The sequence below is a fragment of the Neltuma alba genome, unplaced genomic scaffold (assembly GCF_004799145.2).
Source record: "Neltuma alba isolate B1F8T4 unplaced genomic scaffold, ASM479914v2 tig00012055_pilon, whole genome shotgun sequence".
NCBI classification, from domain to species: domain Eukaryota; kingdom Viridiplantae; phylum Streptophyta; class Magnoliopsida; order Fabales; family Fabaceae; genus Neltuma; species Neltuma alba.
In genome coordinates this window covers 52,809-68,938 of record NW_021636619.1, presented here as the reverse complement: position 1 = coordinate 68,938, position 16,130 = coordinate 52,809, and the positions used below count along the sequence as shown (strand labels likewise).

At 32.3% G+C, this 16,130-nt stretch overlaps 2 protein-coding genes across 3 annotated transcripts; one reads left to right on the top strand and one right to left on the bottom strand.

Annotated features, from left to right (window-relative positions):
- Positions 1–2,200: 2,200 nt before the first annotated feature.
- On the top strand, positions 2,201–4,023 carry LOC114721678 (pectinesterase-like). The gene is made up of 2 exons (XM_028907527.1): positions 2,201–3,098; positions 3,329–4,023. The coding sequence occupies exons 1-2, from the start codon at positions 2,201–2,203 to the stop codon at positions 4,021–4,023; spliced, it is 1,593 nt and encodes a 530-aa protein (XP_028763360.1).
- A 3,210-nt stretch (positions 4,024–7,233) lies between these two features.
- Positions 7,234–9,154, bottom strand: LOC114721670 (UPF0481 protein At3g47200-like). Of its 2 annotated transcripts, XM_028907521.1 has the most exons (3): positions 9,043–9,154; positions 8,249–8,414; positions 7,234–8,164 (listed from the first exon to the last, which is right to left on the bottom strand). In XM_028907521.1, exons 1-3 carry the CDS (start codon positions 9,148–9,150, stop codon positions 7,236–7,238), a joined length of 1,203 nt encoding a protein of 400 aa, XP_028763354.1. In that variant the 5' UTR covers positions 9,151–9,154; the 3' UTR covers positions 7,234–7,235. The 2 variants fall into 2 exon arrangements, with proteins under 2 accessions (XP_028763354.1, XP_028763353.1); XM_028907520.1 differs by having other exon boundaries at positions 7,234–8,414.
- Positions 9,155–16,130: the final 6,976 nt, after the last annotated feature.

Sequence of the window (16,130 nt, the reverse complement as noted above, 5' to 3'; positions counted from 1 at the left end):
TCCTAAAATATCTTTACTAATCAATTATATTGGCTAGAACTGCAATTATTAGAAGGATTAACTTAGAAAAAAATACATAAATATGATAGACAAAGTGGATTGGAGTCCTATATTTAGGACCAAAATAAAAGTCAAACAAGGTCTTATATTAAGGACCGGAGGTAGTAGTTTTTAGGGACTTTATAGAAATAATATATTAAGACATTTCAAGGGACCATTTTAAAATTTGGTTGTTATGTCTTTCTCCCAAAATTAAACCCTTCCTCTTATAGGCCTCAAGTGCCCCCCAGCTTCTGGAATATGCTTAACATGAATAAGTTAAAACTCAATAAAAGTGTTAAAGTATAAAACGAAGTGCTCCGTTTTTCTATTTCAATTATAATACTATATCAGGCTATTCTTGCTGCCTAGGTTGCGTGGCTGTGCTAATTTCCAAGATGAACCACAATTTGCTAATTTTGGATAAAAACATAATACCACTGAGTTATATGTTAGTAATTAATATTATTTATTTAGAGGATGCGTGAGATTTCCTTAACTCTTGGTCAGAATTTGCCGAATCCACAGCAAATACATGTATAAGCCAATATATGTGCCGATAACAATTCTTAATTACCTTAGCAAAATGGTTATTTAATTAATTAACTTTGTTCTCATCCAATACAGTTTCTTTATAAGAATCCAATCCGAACTCGTTGACTAATGAATCAGCAAAACAAATAATTTAAAAATAAATGACACAAACTGATTTGTCAAAGGTCGTCCATTGTTACAATTGCTTACTGTGTAAACTATATGCACATGGGGGGCTATGTGTGTGCGGTGTGTGTGTGCGTGTGTGTGTGTGATTCTATAATAATTTCCAGTGTGTGATTAAAGAAAACGCGTGCAATGTATGGGCCAGGTGAAATTGGAATGTTATATATTCTTCATTTCCAAGATTGTGAGATCATCAGTTTTAAGCATATATTAAATAAGTATATATACAGCTGTTATATTGTTGCTCAGAAATTAAAATAAGGTTTTATAGTTACGGCGCCGTCTCTAAATTGCACACTTGGCCAAATATTTGTAATCGCTTTTACTCTTAACAATATGATAGCCCACACCATAAATATAAATATATATATATATATATATAATATTCTTTCTTGCAATTCTAGTTACCAATTCTTAATTACCCATTCGTCAAGCCTTTTAGCCCTTATAGCCACCATGTATGTGTGCGTATGCCAACTCCAAAGTTCAAGCAAAAAATTTGTTTAGTTAATTTCTTGATCTCTATTTCCATTGCTAACTTTTATTTTCTATTATATATATATATATGTATGTATGTGCGATCCAAATGATAGAAAACTACATGACAAATATATTTTATTTTTATAAAAGGAAAATTAATATGAACGTCCTTATTTAATTTGACCTCATTTATAATTAAGCTCTTGTAGTTTTATTTTTCTTTTTTATTGGGTCTTTATAATTTCTTAAATTATAGGTATTGATCCTTATACAAATGATTTATTAATTTATAGAGAAATTATGTTAGTAATTGATGACATGGCTGTCACTAAATGCACATTTGGATCAATTTTGCGACCTAGATGAAAATAAAATCAAAATAAATTAGATTACAAATTACACATAAATGCAACAAGACAGTTGTGAGCATCATATTTTTTATTTTTATTTGATAATAAATAAACTTTATCCCACCATCTTATTTTAAAATTCTCCTTTTTATTTTTCAGTTTGTAGCATCTTACATGTCATCGAGTCAGTATCAACATGAGCCCTAATTAACGTATTCTAGACATATAAACCAATATATATATATATATTTAAGTAAACTGTAGACACTCAAAATGAAAAAAAAATTACATAATTCAATTAAAAATTGTGTAAAATTATTATGCAGAATTTAGTTTTCTTTTATTAGTTACAAGCTAGAAATATTTGATGACTTAATTTCAGTTAATTTTTCTAAATCATATCGTGTACTTGCATGAACTCTGCGTCATTGTTGAATATTTTATCCAGCCGACTCATATCCTTTACGCTTTAAGCTCCTCCGTTTCCAACGAATCCATAACCTAAGCTTTGAATATATTTTGCAAAGCACTATAAATATATAAACATATCCTCCACATTATCATAACAAAACACATCCAACGACGAAGACAAGAATCACAGCAAAAACAAAATGGCATCCATCATCATTGTTCAGCTATTCTTTTCCCTCACTTTATTTTCTTCACTTTTCTCAATATCTTCTTCTTCATCATCAACAAAATCATCTTCCTCTATAGATCTTTGGTGCAACCAAACTCCTCACCCTGAGCCATGCAAATCCCACATGAACCAGTTTAGACCGAACCATCCTTTAGAGTTCAGGAAAATGCTGGTTCGATTAGCACTGGACCAAGCACAAGTCATGCATAAGGAAGCTCAAGAACATGGCCCAAAATGTGTGACCAAGATGCAGAAATATGTCTTTAATGATTGTTTAAAGCTCTATGACAGTACGATCTTCCATCTAAACCGAACCCTCCATGCCCTACACACAGCTTCTTGCTCCCTCTCAGACGCACAAACATGGCTCAGCACTGCCCTCACTAACATCGAAACTTGTCGGGGAGGTGTGCTGGGGCTCGGAGTTGGAGAGTTTACGGCTCAAAATAATGTGAGCGACAATGTTAGGAAGATGATAAGCAATGTGTTAGCTGTAAATGGGAAATTTCTGAAGCAAGAGAATCACACAGAAGAAGAGGTGAAAGCATATCGGTTTCCGAGTTGGTTTTCTGGGCGTGACAGAAGGTTGTTGAGCTTGAAGCGATCTTCGGTGAAGGCAAATCTTGTGGTGGCTCAAGATGGTACGGGCCATTTCAAGACAGTGCAAGCCGCCATTGACGCAGCATCAAGGAGAAAAGTGAAGACGAGGTTTGTGATACGTGTGAAGAAAGGGGTTTATGAAGAGAATATTGAAGTTGATAAGGATAATGAAAATCTCAAGATTATTGGCGATGGATCGAGAGTCACCATTATAACTAGTAGTCGAAGCGTCAAAGATGGAATTACCCCGGCTGCCTCCGCTACAGTAGGTTAGTTATTACCTGCTTTTATATTTTTGTCTGAAATCTAAATTAAAAAATTGATTTTTTTTCCTTAATGAAATTTCTTGTTGGTATATATTTTACATATCTCACTGATCAGATCATCAATAATAAGCTATGCTCTCTTTGATTCTAAATATAGGAACTAGTTGATGACCTTGTTTTGGGCTTAGATATACTCTTTTTGGTTAAATCATTTTTAAATAATAAAATTACAGGCATAGATGGTGCTCACTTCATTGCACGAGACCTCACTTTTAGAAACACAGCCGGTCCTGAAAAAGGTCAAGCAGTGGCACTCCGATCAGCCTCTGACCTCTCGGTCTTCTATCGATGCTCCATCGAAGGCTATCAAGACACTCTAATGGCTCATGCACAACGTCAGTTCTATAGAGACTGTAGGATTTTTGGCACAGTTGATTTCATTTGGGGCAATGCGGCAGTTGTTCTACAAAACTGTAGAATTCTTGTAAGAAAGCCACTTGCAGGGCAAGCAAACATGATCACAGCGCAAGGACGAGGCGACCCGTTTCAGAACACCGGAATATCAATAATCGATTCTCAAATTCGAGCGGCACCGGATTTTAGGCAGGTTTCACACTCACTTGAAACCTATTTGGGTCGGCCATGGCAGCAATATGCAAGGGTAGTTGTCATGAAGACTTACATTGAGGGATTGGTGAATCCGTTGGGATGGTCTCCATGGGGCGATGATGATTTTGCTCAAGATACTTGTTATTTTGGGGAATATATGAACAATGGGGCTGGTTCATCAACAAAAAGTAGGGTAAGATGGCGTGGCTTTCATGTGATAAGTAGTCCAAATGAGGCAAACCAATTCAGTGTTGCTAGTTTCCTTGCTGGTCGCACCTGGTTGCCTCGCGCTGGGGTGCCTTTTACTATTGGTGTTTAATTTAATGTTTGTGCTTGATGCAAGGGCAATTAGCTAGATATAGTTCATTATTATTATTTTTTAATCATTTTTCTTGGGAATATGTTATTTGTGTAATGATATATATAATATTCTTTGATAGATTGATATTTAATGTGTAACATTTGGATTTTTAAAATGGGATGCTTTGTAACTATTTGTCTCTGAAGAACAAATAGTTAGAGGTTAATTTTTAAGTCAAAAGCTTTAGAAAAATTATTTTATTATAAGATTAGAAAGCTATTTAAGTCATAAAAAACCTATAAAGTACTAAGCATTGATTTCTAAAATACGTTTGGTAATTAAGTAGCGATAAAGATTTTATCAACAAAAAAAAAGTAGCATAAAGAAAGAGTAAAATAATAAATTTACGATCCTAAGCCCCAAAAAAAAAAAATTGAGCCATGGCTAAGCCCAATATGTTGAGCTCAAGACACGCCTCATCTGATCAAGATGATGACCTCCATATTTTATAAAAATTGGCCCAATAAAATACTTGAAGAGGAGGCTTTCTCAATAAGCTGCATGTTGTGTGTGTGAACCAAGCATTAAACAAGTACTGCTCTCGTTAACACGCGTCAATCTTCAGCTTTCCTTCTCAGTTCTCCTCTTGTACCACAAGTTTAGAAGGAGAAATATACTAACAAACACTTAATTAAACTGGTAGGGAGTTCATCTAGCTTAATGAGTGATTTTGTATTTGAGTCTTGGAGATGCAGTTGCATTAAAATTTGTTCAAGTCCTCATACAAAGCTCGATCGGGATTAATCGGTTGCTCGGATGCCTGATAATATGATCCAAAAAAAAACCGCCGGACATCAAGTAGCCCAGATGATGATGATGATGATAAAAGAAATAGTGAGGAACCGAGAGAGACCAAGAGAGAACGAAGAAGAGGAAGAAGGATAGCCCCTACGGACACTTGCAACACTAGATTTGGACTTAGACAAGTCTCCAAACCATTATTCTAGCTTCAGTTTCGCTACCTAAATTTGATGGATGATTTGAGAATGGGTGTTAGCTGGAAAACTGGAAGTGAGAGAGAGAAAGTTAAGAACGAATTAATGAGCTAAGCCATAGAAATTAAACGGCCTTAGATGATAGAACTAATCTTGTTTTGGTTGTTTCAAGGCTTGCCTCTTGAATAATGTTTTGGGGAAGAAGATGGTTTTCGAATCTGTCCTTACTGTCCAGAGGCGTTTTTGGTTGTTCCTTCGTATGAAAATCTCACAGAAATATAATTTAAATGTTGAAGTAGACAGATTATATGTTAAATGAGTATCTTAAATTATTATAGCATGTTTGAATTCTCCCATGTGATGGTTAAGGCAATAATTGTAAAGCTGGAAACATTTTCAGATTTAAGGGGAAAACGATAAAAAAATTTAGAAGTGTATGAAGATGAATATTTGTTGAATCAAATTTTTGGATTAATTAAGAATGAAAATAGCTACTGTTTTGAGATATTATATCGAGGAATTAATGCCTTGAACCGCAAATAGCTCCAGTTAGGCTCCCTTGGTTTCCAATGACTATCAAATTGCATCAGTATCTTTCATGATTTTTTTTATTTCATAAAGTAAGGGAAAAAAAAGAAAGAGCATGTAAAGATTAAAAAAATACAAAAGAAAAATGTGAATCCCAAAGGATTATTTTTCATGTCATTTTGTCACTTTCAATTTATAGCTACTACCTTCTATTCTTAATACATGAGTTAGATAACTAATTTATGAATATTAAAAAAATTAATTAAATTAATTTTTTTCAACAAATGAGTTTTGTCTTTCTTAAAATACCCTTTATTAATTATATGCATTAGAATGAATAAAATGAGAGACGAAGTAGATAAGATCTTATATTTAAGATCAAATTGAATCTCTAACTAGCTTTTATATTTAGAAATGGCAGCAGCATAATAGTTACGGAACATTTAATTTAGCATATTCCTGCGTGTATCTTAGTTGTGACAAAAGGCAAAACATGGAATCAAATAATACTCGAAACACTATAAATCCAACCGCGATGAAGGCAGAATCTGATTCCTGACCCACATTTCTGATTACTAAAGCTTGTATCAATTGTATTTGTATGCATTCAACTTGATAAATTACCATGGAAAGTGATAAGAAGCATTCATAAATTAAATAAAAAGATTATAAAGAGGCATTATTTTCAAATTTCAGTTTCCGGTGAGATTCCAAGAAAGATTCTGTCCTCAAATTTAAGAAATTGTGAGAACTAATTCATAGTCACCGAGCATATTATTTTCCATTAACAAGGCAAATATAGCATTAAAATTGGTAATCAAATTGAATGAATCTCTAGAAACAACTCTTATGTAATACTTATCATAATATAATGAATGAAGTAATTAAAAAAATGGGTTAATACAAACTTTGCTCTTTCAAGTTTACTTTCATTTTGATTTTAGTCCCTCAAGTTTTTTTTTTTAAAAAATATTTATCCCTATAATCCAATAAAAACTTAAACCATTTTGTCCCTTGAGGGACCAAAACCTATGGTTTAACACTTGGAAGACTAAAATCAAAATGAAGGTGAATTTGAGAGACTAAATATTACGTTAACTCTAAAAAAAAAAATTTCAAGCAATTGCTACGTTACCACCATGTTAAATTTGAACATTGTTAAACCGAATTAAAAATAGCTCTTCTAACTTGATTTTTTTGGTTTGTAACAGTGCCATGATTAAATCCAAGATGATGATTGATGATTCTTGAATTTTATATATTTTATTCATTGGGATTTGAATTCATGATAATTTCTCACCAAAAAGAAGGATTTAAAAATGCATTCCTTGATTTAATCATCTCACAACAGACATGCAATCACAAAGAAAGTAATACAAATCAATATTATTGAACTGTAGGAATCTGGATTACTACACGCAAAAACCAAAAATTATTCACTTTTACATGCACACAATAATGAATCATAATTGCGTTACAGTACAAAAAGCAGAAAATGATTAACGAAACTTAGTCACAAATTTTATTCCATTACTAATCAACTAATGATGCATTAGAAATTTGTTGTTGATTAGAGATGAAATTCACAATTTCATTGCTAATCAATTAGCGACAATGGAATTAGTGACAAAAATATTCCATTGCTAATTTCATAACTAAGTTCTGTCACTAATTTATTTTTTTTTCAAGGAGAAGGAGGCTTATCGTTTAATTTTTTGAACCTAATTGCTTCTTGAGGTTGACAATCGTGAGAATAAAGCCAAGAATAGCAGATATCAGGCCTATGATTGTCCATGGGGTGTTGAAATGCTTGCGCTGCAGCTCAATAAACCAAATCCTCACTCGACGTTTGTAAATCTTCTCGATGTCTTGTCTTACCTCTTTATAAATTCCTGTGTCAAGCACCAAGTCAGTGCTCACAGTGTTGAAGACTTTGGCCACTTCTTCATCGCTACCAAGATGGTTGTTTAAAACCCCAGCTTTCCTCAACACTTTCACATCATCTGCATGATCAATCAAGGAATTTAAGAAGGAAACATAGTTACTGATCTCGTAATTGCTCTTCAGATTATCTGGGCACATCTCGTACGCCATCATGTTCAAGAACATTTGAGCTGTGAAGTCATCCACTGTGAGCGGGGGAACGAAGAGCTTACCACCACGCACATAGATGTTCGTGAGATTCTTCTCATCGTTTTTCTTAATTTTAATCCCTGATGTTATAAGTTCCTGTATGTTCCTATGTGTTGGAGGCTTGGGAGGGTACTTGGGGACTTCATTTTGCTGCATACCAACTATCGTTGTTTCTTTCGTCTGATCAAGAACCACTATGAATGAGATTAGAACTTCCAGCAAATGGGCTGGCTGATTGATCACTTGAGATTGTGGGGCGATGTCGCGTGCTTCAAGGAAAGAATTTATGAAACGCTTTGTGAGACTCGTCAATGCAGAATCGTCCTCGTTGCTTAATATGCTCAAAACGTTATATGGAAGCTGGTTCTCCAACAAGAGCAGATCATTCTGCACAATAATGTACAGTGCTTGAAATTTTGACGGTTCCACTTTGTCCATGATATGAAGCACAGCACAACCATCTACGAACAAGATCCAAGCCAGCTCGTCATCTGTGTTGAAGCCTTGAATCACATCATCAGCATACAACTTCTTCAATTCTTGGATTTCAGACTGGATATTTTGAAGTAGTTTCTGAGCGTCTTTACCTTGCAGGTACTTTGATGCCCACGTTTTCTTGTACTCTTCTCCTTGCTCAAGATGATTCTTCGTTGTTATCTCACCTTTGGGACGATGATGAATGGGACCAATGGATACCATCTTAGGAAAGTAATACCGTTCAAACTCAGATCGGTTTCGAAGATATGGTGGCACCTGTCACATATAGGCATGAACAGTCATTACTGTACTCTAGTTAACAAGTCAAGATTTGGGACCAACACAGAGGCTGCTGGATCTCTCTGGGTGTCAAGTGCGAGTTCCTAAGAACAGTTACGAAACCTGAACTGGATTGGTTGGTTGCTCAAATATTTGGTAATCAGATCAAGAAAAAGCACCGGCTAACGGATAATAGCTAGTATGGAAAAAACAAGTCATAGTTTGGAAGGTTTGGTATAACGTGCCTGTATCTAGTGATGAAATGCTGCATCTTTTATGATTTTTTAAAGAAAAATACTCTAATATTCCTTCGGGCACATCTGATAAAATTGGGAAAAAAAAAAACTATAAAATCACGTGGTTTCAGATTACTTTCTTTGAAAAATCTGCTGATGGTCAATGTTTTTATGGTGGATATCAATATATCACTCATTTCATATAGAATATAGTCTAATAATTAAAAAAAAAAACCAAAAAAATGGAAAGTTTTCGCCATTACAAAGGACATGAGATGGAAGCACACATTAAAGGCCCTGAAATAATGATTATATATGTAGAACATAACCATTTACGAGTAAAGAATGTGTGTGTGTGTAAAGAGTTTTCTAGACGGAAAACATAGAACCTTTTGTATCTTGGCCAGGTTACCAGAAGAAGATTGCTCCGGCCTCTGCTGATGCGAATTCAATAAAGAATTTAATTCATCTTCCAATGTGAATGATGAGGGCCTCATGAAATAATGATGAAGTAATTAGCCGATCACAAGAGATGAGAATTTTTAGTGTAGGTTGTTCAGTATTTCAGCCACGTCCTAAGGTGCCTCTGAATTTAAACTAAACAACTGTCCTCTCGTTGGAATCAACTGGCTGAGATACGCAAGCAACATATTGAGGAAGCTGTGTGAGATTTTTTTTTTTGGCGCCAAAAGAAGTGTAGATTTGATTTATTAAAACTCCAAGTTTCGAACCATATATAAATATATATATATATATATATATATATATAGACACCTAATATTTCACCTCTATTTTGAATGCAAATTCTACCCATCTTATGTCATGCATATCATATCTGGCTAGGCAAAAGAGCATCTTTAGTTTTTTTTTTGTTTTTTTTAATTTCACACAAAATTTCATTTTGGTCTCAATTTTATAAAGCGTTATTTCAGCCATTGTAATAATAAATGTTGACAAAATATCATTTTTACAACAATAATTATTGTTACATCATGAAAAATTATCATTTGAGATTAATGATATCAGGATTAGAGTAATGAAAATATAATATGTATAGTGCGTACATAGGCTTTGAAAGGTAATGAAGAAAAGTTTATCGGGAAAAAATAGTGACAATTATTTGCTACTACTTCAAGTCTATAATATAAGAGCTAGTTGACTAATTTGAGTAGATTAAAAAAACTAGTTAAATTAGTTATTTATAATAAATATGTGTTGTCTTTCCTAAAATATTATTACTAATTAAATATATTAGTTAAAACTACCATTATTACAAGAAATACTTTGGGCAAAAAATGAATAAATATGAGAAATAAAATAGATTTAGGTCTTATATTTAAGATCAAAAATCAAACAAGCTCTTATATTAAGGACTTGAGTTAGTATTTGGCAATAAGACAGATATAGATAAGTTGTCACGAACCAAAAAGGATCGTCATATTGTGACCGAAGCTTTATTACTAGCACTTGAAGTAAGGAACAAAGCATGTGTACTTTGACTCGAAATTGAAATGATATACGTTCTAGCCCCTGAATCTATATACTCCCTTAGATCCTAAATGTAAGAGTTAAAAAATGGTTTACTTTGGCTCTAGACATAACACTTTAACTCACTTTATCACCCAAATTTAAAATTTTTTTTCTAAATTATTCTTGTTGATTGCATATATTAAGGAGGTTCAATTAAGGAATATTTTTTAATGTAAATGATTAAAATGAATACTCTAAAAAAACTGCTACATATTTTTTTACACAAATAACTAACTAAACTAATTTTTTAATCTTTGCAAATTAATTATCTAACTCCTGCTATTATGAGGACCGTATAGAGCAGTACCTATTACATAAGCTTTGGAAGGTAATACAAGAAATTATTTGGTGAGAAGGTAGTGATAATATAATTTGACACTTACTTTCTAACATTGCCCTTGCTATGCGTTTGCTGTCAGCTTTGTTTACTTTACCTACCAAACATTTCTTCTAACCATTACTCTGATTTCATATTCTCTTCCGTCATAAATGTAATAGATAATAAAAAATTTAGTTTAATTCTAAATATAAAACTTTAATTTATTTTGTTTGCCAAAATGAAATTTTTTTAAGCTTCGTACACATAAGAGGTTTTCATCTAGAGAGTTTCTAATACAAATAATTAAAAAGAATACTTTAAAAAAATTAATATAAACATTTACAAATAACGAACTTATTAATAACTAATTTTGTAAGCCCTACGAATTAGTTATTCAACTTCTAGGTCCAGGATTGGAAGGAGTCTTTATCAATTTGAATTCTTTTATAATCATAAAATAAAATAGTGGACAAAATTAGAATAAATAAATTTCATAGATAGTAATACTCTTTCATGTTTTTTTCCCCTTCTCCTCCACTACTTTAAAAAATTAGCCAATTAAAAATCAAAGAAAGAAAGGGCTAGCATATAGAGAATAAATACAAAATAATTGTAATTAAAAGTAAAATTTCAAAGAAAAGAGAATTTAATTCTTTTTCAGTATATACCTACAGTAAGTATAGAGGATTTAATTTAGCCTTCTTGTTTTTCAAAGGGAAAAAAAAATTAGTCTTCTTGCATAGGTTACCAGCTTCGATATATATGAAAAGGTAACATTTCCAAGGCAACAAGCATATAATTCCATTTTTTTATTTTTCGTGAACAAGAAGGATAGAGTTTATTACTTGGAACATAAGATATCCATACGTGATACATGCAGAATCTAATAGAATTAAATTACCTCACTCAGAATTTATTTCATTATTTTCTCTTACACGCTTTTCACAACCATTTATTCCGGCCGAAATTGTTCCAAGAGAATTTAACGCTTTCTTTGGGCCCCGCAAAAAAGATTGTTGTTCCAAGAGTAAAGTAGTTCTTTGAATAAATATATATTATATTTGACATCAACATTGGAGATAATTTTAGTAAAGGACCGCTGTACGTAGTAGCACCTTATTTGAAAATCAGAACCAAGAAATTCTGAAAAGCCATTGCAGACCCTAGAGACTGAAATGAGAATTAGTTTACCTGAAAATTAAGGAAAATACCCTTAACTTTTTTTTTGGGAAGGGGTTGTGCTCAACCCAAGTCAAAGGTAAGGTGCTTGGTCCGTCTCCTCCTAAGTAATATCATGTTAGGTTAGGTGAACCTACAACAAACCCTCAGACATTTATTTAGAAATTTCAGGATGTTTTCCCAAGCGTCAGAATGGGAAATCTAAATTCTTTCCTTTTTGATGAAAGGGTGTGGTCACCAACAATGGGTAAAATATTCTACTAAATTTCGTCTCCAATTTGCTGCTTTTTTTTTTTTTTTTGTAGTGGCTACTAAAAGCTAAGTCCAGTGCAGCACAGCGTACTAATTTTGAGCACAGCACATTGCGCGTGGCAGCACAGTAAAATCGGGTTGTTAGGCTAAATTTAGAGCACCCACTTGGATGACCCAGCCTAACTCATTATTTTAGGTGATTTCTAGGGGCTAAGTTCGATTAAAACCACCTTGATTCACTATACCATTGGCCTCCAACGCTCTCATCTTCATCCCCATCGTTTTCCAATTTCCACCATTTTTTCCTTGTCTTTTCATCTTTTCCATCACTCCTCCCCGGGCGCTACCTTCTTGCTTCAATTTGGAGCCAAGAGTATAATTGTGCGTGACTGAATTTAAAAGTACATCCCTAATTAATTATAGATTTGCTGACAGAAATTTTTCATCATGAATTTGTCAATAGTTAGTGACAGATATCCAACATAAATTCTATCACAACATAGTAACGGATTTGTAACGAAAATTCCATCACAAATTGGTGATAGAAATTTTTATTACTAATCCGTTGCTAAATTTTTTTTATTTTGTAAATTTAAAAACCATGTGGCAATCATTGATTGCTGCCATGTTTCATGTTGGTGACCACCACCTCATCTCTTCTTCTCTCTCTCATGTCACCACATCATTCTTTTATTTATGTCATCGCCACATGTCCATCATTGTGGGCTACCACATTGTTGTTGATTGCCGCCACGTTTCATGTTGGTGACCACCACCTCATCTCTTCTTCTCTCTCTCATGTCACCACATCATTCTTTTATTCATGTCATCGCCACATGTCCATCATTATGGGCTACCACATTGTCATTGATCGTCACATCACCTCCTCCTCTTCCTCCTATAACACCACATCATTCCCTCATCTACATTGGAGTGCTGCTTCAAACTTGAAACCTCCTGTACACATGTTAAAGCCTTTGTTAGTTGAGTTAAGAAGTAACTGTGAAATTTTTGTGTAAAAATAAATATATATAATATTTCTAATAATAAATACAAATATATATAATAAATATTATATATGTAATTTAATATATATATTATATAATTTAATATACTGTTATTTTTTTCAATTTAATTTCTGTATTTTAGTAAAAACATTTCTCGTAATTAATATTTTTATTCAAATATTTAACAAAACAATAAGTATATTATATACTTTTATTTGTATTTTTATATAATATATTATTTAAAAATTATGATATATTGTATTTTAATTTTAATAATAAATATTAAAAATAATTGTTGCATATTTATATTATATTTTTTGTGACGAATTAGTGACAAAATTGCAATAAAAGCTAGTGACTGAAAAATTCTGTCACTAATTCCGTCACAAAATTTTTTGTGATCAGAGTTAGTGACAGATTAATAAGAAAAATTAGTGACCAAAAATTTTTATCAGTATTTTTCATCACTAATCCTTTTACAACAGAATTTGTGACGCATTTGTAATAAAATTTAGCAATAAAATTAATTTGTTTCCTAATTTAGTCACTAATTTAGCTGCAAAAATTTTTCGTCATTGAATTTTATCGCTAATTTTAGTGACAAAATTTGTGATAGATTAGCAATGGATTATCAACAGAATAAAATTTCATAGCTAAAATTTGTCACTATTTTTTTTTTTTTGTAGTGAGTGAAGCTATGTGCTTCTGTCCTCTTGATCACTTTTGTCATTTTGAAATCCTATTGGTCCTTGTTTGTGATTCTTTTGGTTTTCTGACAACAACGATTTGGATTCTTATCTGTCATTTATCACATTTGCTCCAATTTCACAAATGATCTGCAATAAAAACATCTCCCAAAATAGACCTAATTTAGAGTAATCATATAAATATGACAATGTTATTACCTTTAATGTTACTTTGATGCAATTATCCTTTGAACAGCATAAAGCATAAAAGATGCAATGATGTCCCAAATACATCATATAAACCCCACAAAAAGCGTATGAAATCCTGTACAAAATACCGAAACTAGGAGCACATCAACCTTCACATTTGTCCTCAAAGTGGGCTTTTTTAATAGAGAGAATGGAAAGAAAAAAAACTAAAAATTACTAAATCCCAAATCAGGTTTAGGAGCAACACTTCATTCAGTGTTGATGACATGAAATTTGCAAATGACAACAATTTTTTGTTAATATTTCTCATTTGACATTTACAAATTTTTTGTTTCTTTTTCTTTCATTTTTCCTCTTTAATAAGGTCAATTTTTTTTTGGATAGTAAACTAGATTTTACATCTTCCAAGGCCAAGGTGTTTGAATTTTCATACAACATCATCGTCCTTAAAAATTATTTATAAGAGTAACAAGGCAATGAGACGACCATCAAAACACTTTTATTTTATCCTTATCTTCTAATTTTAACATCGATATTAATTTTCAAAAATCATCATAATATAGTGGAATTAAAATAATCAAGATGAGATTGTATAAGAGTACCTTCAACCCTACAAATGGTGCATAATCATTCTTTGAGGCGAAGCTTGTTTGAAAAATTTTCAGATATACATAGAGACTCCAACTTAATTTCCAAAAAAGGCCTTTTTCATCGAACTCTTCCCATTGCTCATCAAACATAGTCACCGGCTTATTTTATTTGCCTTACCAAGCAAGGCTTTCCTCCAACCCATTCTAGGTAAGAATAGCCTTCAGTTGAACTCATCAAATTAAATTGCAAAAGTAATCTTGCAATCAAACTTCTTGATGTCAAACTTTGTGATGACAGACACCTCGAGAATTTATTATCGAGACCTAGGCTCTAATGCCACTTATAAGAAAGCATGAAAAATAGGCGAAGATGAGAAATATTAACAAGTAAGTGGAGTTTCAGAGAAGCAAGAGTAGTGAAAATAAACATGAACGCAATGATAAGTACAGATATTTGCGAAAATCGAGCATTTAATGATACATATATGGCTAATATTTTGTACTTAATTATATTGATCATCATTTATATAAATATGCATGAACTTAATAGTCATGAGATTTACATGAATTCCGTACTAATCTAATGTTTTCCGTACGAAATTCAGAAAAATAAGACATAATTGAAATATATTATTGCCTAGTCAAAACTCAAAAGTCGTCCATTACCATTGCTTTCTGTACTAAACTACATGCACATGGCTGGGGGCAAAAAAATATTTATTTTTTATAGTGTGTAATTAAAGAAAACGCGTCCATTGTACGCCCAGCTGGTGAAATTGAATTGTTCTCCACCTAGCTATGGAATGTCGCTTTATTTATTTATTTTTTATTAATTTCTTTGATTTTTAATATAAGAGTTTGATAACTAATTTATAGAGATTAAGAAAGTTAGTTAAATTATTTCTTTTAAAGAAAGGTGTTAGTTTCCCCTAAAATATGAATAGTATGGTAAAAAATTTATAAATTTAAAAGATAAAATTGAATGAGATCTTACATTTAAAATTAAAGCAAATCCCTCAACTTGCTTCTACATTTAGAACCGAAAGGAGTGTCAACAGTTAGTTACTCCTGAGGCAAAGCCACTCGTCATGTTTGGATGGGGTATGGGGCTCAAACCCGGCATTGACATGTTTATATGCGTGCGTTTAAATTGTATTAAACATTAAAAAAGAACCGAAATGAGGATTATTTTGAGATATTTATTTATTTTTGGGTAGAGTTGCTTTATGTTCAAGATTGTGACATCAGTCTTAGGTATGGTTAACAAGTGTACAACTATTCTTGCTCAGAAAATAGGGTTTCTTGGGATGAAATGTAAATTTTTTATTGTGACGCGCCGTCTCTAGAGCACACACTTGGCCAAATAATGTAAGACTCATTCTCTATAAACAATTTTGTTTACTTAGGAACCCATTTTGCAATTTCACATAGTAGGGTTTTTTTTTTTTTTGCAATTTTCCTAGGAAAGTAAGTGCATATAGATTAAAAAGGAAAATCCTAAAGAAATGGTATTTAAATTTCAAAATCCCAAATCAGTCTTATTTCCCACACTTTAATAGTAATTGACTATGCTTAAATAGCAAATGGTAGTGCATTTTTATAAGAATTCATGATTTGAGATTTTGAAATTCAAGTGATTTTTTTTTGGGATTTTCCCTTGAAAAGATATAAAAAATGTGAATTTAGTATATTCCTGCATATATT

Coding starts and splice junctions, on each gene's coding strand:
- LOC114721670 (XM_028907520.1), bottom strand. CDS start 9,150: ATGAGGCCCTCATCATTCACATTGGAAGATGAATTAAATTCTTTATTG. Junction 8,415..9,042: donor ACCTGGCCAAGATACAAAAG/GTTCTATGTTTT, acceptor TATATGTGACAG/GTGCCACCATATCTTCGAAA.
- LOC114721678 (XM_028907527.1), top strand. CDS start 2,201: ATGGCATCCATCATCATTGTTCAGCTATTCTTTTCCCTCACTTTATTT. Junction 3,099..3,328: donor GGCTGCCTCCGCTACAGTAG/GTTAGTTATTAC, acceptor ATAAAATTACAG/GCATAGATGGTGCTCACTTC.